Raw genomic sequence first — 8089 nt, forward strand, 5'->3', positions numbered from 1 at the left:
ATCAATAACATAATATATTACTATTACATAATACACGGAACCAAAAAAACGCACAACAAAGTCCAGTTGACAAAATGGAAGATAGACAAATAGACAGACGATCGCAAGCTTGCTCGCCGCTAGATTTATTTTTAGTTTTAGTACGGTTTTTAAGGGCAGCAAGGGGTGGATGTCAACAGCAGAAGTCCAAACGGGGAATCAAGCTTACTCTACTCACCTCTCTAGCCTCAACAGCACAAAGTCTGCTTTGACTATCACAGTACCCCCGAAATAGCAGTTTACAATAGATAGTGATAAACATACAAAAGAAATAGAGGAAAATGACGATAGTAAGGAAGAGGAAAGAAAAAGCAGCAGTTCCCACTATGTTGTTCTGGCACGGTATGAGCATGACATTGATAAATCAGCCCATAGATCTATTTACAATTCTACTTTGCATATAAGAACATGTTACTATCCCTCCTTTGGGAATGGCCTAAAGATGCTTCAGTCAGTAGCACTGCCCTGGTGGTGGGGCGGGGGCAGATTTAGACTTACTGCGTGCACACAGGGTGACTGCCAAAGTGGCTTCTCAATTTTCCAGGGGCATGCTACAGAACACAAACAAACACACGTAAAATATATCCCATCTTTAAAACAACCAGTCTGGGTGTCATGACTCATATTATGAACGTGAAAGGCAAAAATCATAGCTCAAACTCAAAGTAGAGCAATGACTTGAATGGCTCAAGTAGACTCATGCAGTGTGAGAGGTGTAAGAGCTGTGGGAGGGCAGGATGCAGTGGCATTGAAGATCTGCCAGTTTTGAATAGAAAACTACAATAATATTGTTATAATTTACAAACACCCATCCAATGAAACACGTACACTTTAGTTCAATAACACGGCTTACAAGGTATGAAAGATCTCGATTCCACACACGGCCTGAACTAACGCGCGCGATTTCTAGAGAGCTCTAAATCGAATCAAATTTAGGAAATTTGCTTCCAAGTTTTTGTCCTCTGATGTTGCCTTCACACCAGACGGGTACTCGGGTATTTTTTTTAATTACGGAGGAGGAGGAGCAGCAGCAGCGGGGGCTCTCGTGGTCTTGAGGTACGATGTCCGCCTCTTATTTAATATGTTCCGGGCAGTGACAGAAAATTTGCTTCTCCAAAATTGTTCTCCTTTCACCTCTTTTCCAGCTCTCTATAAATCGTGTTCCGTCGTCTGTACTTTCTGACGCTTTCAACTGCTACTCCTGGCCCCTTCGTTCTGCTGTCATTCAGCAGTCAGATTAGGGTAGTTAAGATCGAACACCAAGCAATCTCGGATAAGGGTGAAAAATATCGGAAGTCCCGTGTGCAAGTTGCGCACGTCAAAGATCCCTTGATGGGCCTAAAATCGATGAGTAGGTTTCGGCTGCCACATTGGCAAAATTCAAGATTAATTCCTTTAAAAAACTGAAAATGCTCAATGTGTCCCGCGCGCTCGTGCAATTGCGAGCGCCGTTAAACACTAATTACTTAGCAAAACAACAACAAAAAACAACAAATACCCAGCAGCAGCCCCATGCAGATAACATCTACAGCGTCGACTCCTACACAATACAAATCTAGACGCTTTACAATAACTTTATCTTAATACAAAATACAAGTAAAATGAAAATACGCTCTTCAGAGCCGACATCCATACTATCACAGCGCAACTGATAACAATTATGCAGATCACATTATATATACAACAGTAAAAAGTAAAGTTACTCCTGCATCCGATCCGGACATTGGGGATTGCCTTGTTAGTGAGACAACTTCCCGGGCCGTCGGCATATTGTGGTAAGGTGGCCAGTTCCTTTCCACGCCGCCTTTACTTCCCCAACTCGAAGTCAGGTACCCATCACTGCTGGGTGGGCAGGAGAAGGCGAAAAAAATCCGTGTCCGAACCGAGGCTCGAACCCGGACTTTCGGCTTCGGAGAAGAGTGTACTAACCACTCCGCCGCCACACCCTCAAATAAAACAGTACTATGAATAAAAAGGACCAACTATAAAGATGGCATCTCACGAGGTGTGGATTTTAGATGTTTCCTCCGACTATGTATCCACCTAATGTTGTGAAGAGAATTCCAGATAGATGGGGCTGGATAAGAAAAGGACCTCCCGGCGAATTTTTTACCTCCCGTCCTTGCAGGGTTGGGTTGATTTAAATCAGGTTGATTTAAATCAGTTGATTTTTTTTATTTAAATCAACTTGATTTTTTAAATAAAAATCAGTGATTTAAATCACTTTTTTTTTAAATTATTTTTATTCGGTTTTTACACATTTCAACATTCAGAATTTCTTTCCTTGGTTTCATAAAACAGATATAAGGTTCAGTAGACTAATATAATCATGCTTAAAAGTCTGCTTTCCCCCCTTTCACTGTAAAATAATACAGTATTCAATTTACTTTTTTTTTCATAATTGAAATCAGAGCTGGGTTGATTTAAATCAGTTGATTTTTTAAAATTTTTAATCAATTTGATTTTAAAAATAAAAATCAGTGATTTAAATCACTTTTCAAAAAAATGTATTCAGTTTTTACATATTTAACTTTCAGAATTCCTTTCCTTGGTTTTATTTTAAACGGATATAAGGTTTAGTAGACTAATATAATCATGCTTAAAAGTCTGCTTTCCCGCCTGTCACTGTAAAATAATACAGTTCTCAATTTACTTTTTTCATAATTGAAAACCAGGGTTGGGTTGATTTAAATCGGGTCGATTTAAATCAGTTGATTTTTTAAAATTTAAATCAACTTGATTTTAAAAAATAAAACTCAGTGATTTAGATCTAAATCACTTTTTAAAAATGTTTTCTGTTTTTACATCTTTAAACATTCAGAATTCCTTTCCTTGGTTTTATAAAACAGATATAAGGTTTAGTAGACTAAAATTGCTTAAAAGTCTGCTTCCCCCCCTGTCACTGTAAGTAGTAAAATAATACAGTATTCAATTTACTTTTTTTTCATAATTGAAATTAGCATTTTCTTTTTCTTTTTAGACAAACACATGCGCGTGCTCACACACACACTGTAATACAAATAAAATGCAAGTTTATCTATGCATAATTACCCCCCCCCCCCCCTTCCTTTTAGACTGACATTTTCTTCATTTTTTGTCTGTAGCCATAATTCACTGATATAGCAGATTACGGCTTTCTAAAATTGCAGTTGCTTAAATTAATCATTAGTTAAAATAAAGACAATGCATTTTGCACTAAAAGAACATACTTTTAGCCACCAAAAATCCCAAACTGTGTCGACATTTTTTTTAAAATAAAAAAAATAATAAAAATCCGATTTAAATTTTAAAAATCTGATTTAAATTTTAAAAAATCGATTTTTTTTATTTTATCAAAAAAATCAAAATAATCACCAACCCTGCGTCCTTGGTGTTCTCATAAGAGATTGACCTTCTGATCTTAGACAGGTTAGAAATCTTGGTGGAACATACACTTGAGTGAGGTTGCTTAAATATGAGCGGGCTTTATTGTTAAAACGTGTATGACAAACGACAGAAAATCTTAAAAGTACACCTAATTTTTGTTTGGAGCAATGGAGTCTTCTTTTTAAAAGTGATGATAAGGATGTTGTTTTGTCTTTTTAGACACAATAATTCTTTCACCTTGTTTTTAAAAGCGTTGTAATGTAGTTTTAAGGTGGTAATCAAGAGTATGGGTTTAATGCAACTACAAAATTAGGTTATTTAACAGGCGGAACCTCTGAATTTAATGTGCGTTTCCGATAGGACCGTGCTAAATGGGTTGGGAGCCTTGAAAACTCCACTAAACGACCTGAGTTCAAGAAAGCCCAGTCTGGGATACGAACCACGCTCACCCGCTCCGTAGTCCAGCATGACGCTAACCGAGCTAACGGAGTCACCCTCAAGACGGCCATGTTCGGGAGATTTGCAAAGAGACAGGTTTACGGTAATCCATTGCTCAAATTTACGCAGTTCAAAATATAGCATTTTGCTATAAATAAATGAGAAATGTGGTGGTTGCAAAGGATGAAAAGTAACACTCAGCACAGCAGCATAAATAAGTACGGAAAGAATAAAGAGACAAACGAGTAAAATACTGTAACTGAAACGATGGAGGTCGTTCTTTGAAGATGGTGCTCCTGGGGTCCTTTAGTGATAAAAAAAAACTCAGAAGAAATGTTCCACAAAAGGCGAGAAAATAATTCTAAACCTACTCGGTCTCAAATTGAACTTCCACGCCTTGGTCAAGTTTATAACCAACTGCCCGACATAGCCCGGCGGAAACAAAACGCCGAAGTAACGAACATAGATAGTATGTACTATGGTGTCTGAACTTAGCATGCGTGCTATTTTTAACACAAGAAAGGCTGGTGTGCAGTGAATCTCAAAATTTACCATGTCTTCTTACTCAGACAGACAGACAGACAAGCAGGAAGGCAGGCAGGTAGGCAGGCCAGTAGGAAATAAGCAGGCAGGCACGCAGGCAGGCAGGCAGGCAGGTAGGCAGGCCTGTAGGAAATAAGCAGGCAGGCAGGCAGGCAGGTAGGCAGGCCAGTAGGAAATAAGCAGACAGGCAGGCAAATAAACAGACAGGAATAAAAGAGGGATAGCAAAGAAGTGGAGGACCTACATGAAATACGGGTAGACAGTGAGGATGCAGATCTAAAAATTGCCACCCTCCAACAACCTGGAGTGAAGCTGTTGTTTATTTTAGTAAAGTAGCACATCAACAGAATAACAGCCATTTAGCGCAGGTAAGATGCGAGGCTGATGGGCGGAAACAGGAGGGGAATAGAAACGGAGTAGAGCTTACTATTTGTTTGTTTGAGTAAAGAGAAGAACATCGATTTAACAATGACCAGGAAAGAAGCAAGGTAGACAGAAAGAACAGGGGGAAAGAAAATAAGTAGGATCTACCAGTAGCGCCCTATAGCCACTTGCAAGACCTACCAGGGGCGCATACCACCAACAAGTTCACAAAAAGGAGTAGGGGGCATAAAAAAAGGATGGATTATTATTATAATGATGATGGAGATGGAAAAGATTACGATGTTGACGATGATGATAAATGGCATTTGTACAGCGTAAATTTCCACTCAACAGCAGGCTCTGTGCGCTTTACACAATTTATAAGGACCAAATGTTGGAGGACAACTGCAGTGATGAAAATAGCACAGTGAGTAACAACTTCAACATCGTACTATGACACGTACTAACAACACGGACCACAACAGAAACAGTGGAAAATACAGAAGAACATCTCTCTCTCTCTCTCTCTCTCTCTCTCTCTCTCTCTCTCTCTCTCTCTCTCTCTCTCTCTCTCTCTCTCTCTCTCTCTCTCCCTCCCAAGGACACTTGACTGCCAAATAATTCACAGAAGCGAGTACACTAAATGTCTAAGATGCTTTTATCTGGGCTCAATCAAAAACTTTAAAACAACTTAGATTTCTTCCGGGAGCAGTAAAGAAGTAGGAACTGCCAACAACGGCGCCCTCCAACCACCTGCTTGTTTGAGTAAATAAAAGCAGAATCCACACAATAATGGTCACTTAGTGATCGAAAAAGATCAGAGATACAGCCAGAAACAACAAAGGGAAAGTTAAAAAAAAACAGGACCTACCAGTGGTACCTCCAACCACCCGCCCAACCACCGGCATCAGGTTTTACCTTGTACAATGCGATATCTGAGTCACTTTTTAGATTTAAAAAAGCTCGTTACACTTTATGTCTCCTCACCTGCAGAAGACACAACATGAGATGCCAGCAGACACAGAAAACAAGTAAAAAGAGTGAAAGTTTTAGCAACTTTACCTGAATCTAAATTGGCAGCAAAAGAGCTGGAAAAATCTGGTCATTTATGAATAAAACAGAAATCGCGCGTGCGAAAATGGTTTACTACAAGCAAATAAAATCAGGATACTGTTTCTAAGCAAAAAGTTGGTCGCCATTCGGCAACACTCTCAAATCAAACACACGCAAAACAAAACCACCACCACAACAACAACAACAACAACAACAACAACAACAACAACAGAAAAGTACCAACTGGGGAGAAAAAACTACAACAACAGCATGCGTGTGCAGAAAAAAGAAAAGAAAATTTAATTTTTAAAAAAGAAATGACATCGAAAACCGACGAAAATGAGTCCCAGATACAGCTTTACGACATTAAAAACACCTAAATAAAACATTTAATAATCACCCTTATCTTGCAATTCCTTGTTGATATCACTAATGACATTAGCGAACCGGTGGCGGTTCACGTCTAGCGTCTCCATGGCGGCCGTTTGTCGTCCCTAACGACCGTCGCTGTCCACTGCTTCCAGAATCTCAGAAGTTCATCCAAAAGAATAGACGTCTATTGTCGCGTCCTTTCAGCCGTCAATAGAAGCCAGAAATAGAATCTCAAGTCAATAAAGTAAAGAATCTGCACTCACAGTTTCAACTTCGCATCAATTTTTACAGAGACGCGAATTCGACAGGAAATGCCCTCGAATTTCATAGACTCCTAGCACAAAAGCACAAGAACCGCCAAGGTTGCATGTTCATAGTGTATTTTCATAACAACAACAGAATTCTTACGTTATTGTCGTAATCCACAAACGAGAGAAGCCAGCTATTTGTGAACACACGAAAGATCACACTGTATGGTTACATTTTTCGAGACAAAAAGATCCAAAAGTTGAAAAAAAGCGTATGTTTACATATCCAAAGACTGGGTGTCAAATTTCTGCAATAAAACAGAAAAATAATTTCATATATAACTTTGCATAAATTAGGGAACACGCCATTGCCAACTCCAAGTAGCTAAAGTGAAAAACAAACAAATTTTATCCTCTGCGTTTGCCGTCTTACATTCTAGGTCATCCAGACGAAAGACACTGGGTTTTTTCAGCAATACATCCGCAAAAACAATTTTGACTATATTTCATAAAGGACTACCCCCCCCTCCCCCCCCCCCCCCCCACTCCACATAAAAAGTCATTATTCTGACCATCAAATGGCGTATTTCACGTATGTGTTCTCAAATTAGCACGTAGGCCCTACATGTACATTTTGAACAAACATTCAAATTGACCATTCGACAACCAAGTGCCATTTTAACAAATAAACAGTCCTTTTTATACCCCACAGTAGTTGTGAACAGGTATGTACATTTAAAAAAACAGATCTCCCTCCACCCCCAAAAAAAACCCTGACAGAAGAGCTCTCAGGCCACAAAAGAATAAAATCAAGTGTTGAAAAAGAGGACAAAGAAAATTCCATTCCAAATATATTATGTTCTCGTAAACAACTCTGCCCCCACTGGAAAATAGTAGACTTTACTGCCATTTCACGTCTCCGTTAATCCTGTTGACAACGAACTTCTCGTTTTGTTTGTTTGTTGTTGTTTTTTTGTTGTTGTTTTTTTGTTTAAGTTTTAAAAGAAACAAGCACATCGACGCAATGAACCCGCTCCCTATAACGATGACCACCTGGACACTTACGTCACGGATCATCATTCCTACCCAGTGCCATGTAGTGTGTAGGTGTATCGATTTCGCAAGGGTTGCAGTTAAATTTTTTCTACTTTTTCTTTATTTCAAATTATTTTTCCTATAATCTTAGATCGATTGTCTTGATTGGAACGTTGGACTTGATATTAGACTTGTGCTCTAATCCAACTGTTGGAGTTAAGATTGATAAACTTTATTCTTTTAAAAAATGTCTACCAAAACAAAACAAAAATTTAAGTAAACCTAAATCAGCCTAAAGTTTGTCAGAAAATCTGTGATATAAGTCTGTGTTCACCTTGGGATTGATCAACGGTCCAGAAACGGCAATATCCCACCTGAAAGATCAATAGCCCTTGGACAGACATATTTTCCAGCCGTTTTTCACATGAGAACGGCCATACGTCTACATTGAGGCACTCATTCGGGTCGAGTGATCAAAATAATAAAAAAAACTTTGTCTTTTTGTTTGAGTAAATAAAAGCAGAATCCACACAATAATGGTCACTTAGTGATCGAAAAAGATCAGAGATACAGCCAGAAACAACAAAGGGAAAGTAAAAAAAAAAACAGGACCTACCAGTGGTACCTCCAAC

The 8089-nt window shown here is 38.8% G+C and overlaps 1 protein-coding gene across 1 annotated transcript in view; it reads right to left on the reverse strand.

The window, feature by feature from the left end:
- The window catches only part of LOC101857898 (dystrobrevin beta), a 145998-nt gene that overhangs the window by 81406 nt on the left and 56503 nt on the right, over positions 1-8089 (reverse strand). Inside the window, exon 2 of the mRNA XM_005106918.3 lies at positions 6203-6730. Within this exon, the coding sequence (XP_005106975.3) occupies positions 6203-6278 (76 nt within the window). The 5' untranslated portion in view covers positions 6279-6730. The remainder of the gene's footprint in view (positions 1-6202; positions 6731-8089) is intronic.

The sequence above is a fragment of the Aplysia californica genome, unplaced genomic scaffold (genome assembly GCF_000002075.1).
Source record: "Aplysia californica isolate F4 #8 unplaced genomic scaffold, AplCal3.0 scaffold00563, whole genome shotgun sequence".
NCBI classification, from domain to species: domain Eukaryota; kingdom Metazoa; phylum Mollusca; class Gastropoda; order Aplysiida; family Aplysiidae; genus Aplysia; species Aplysia californica.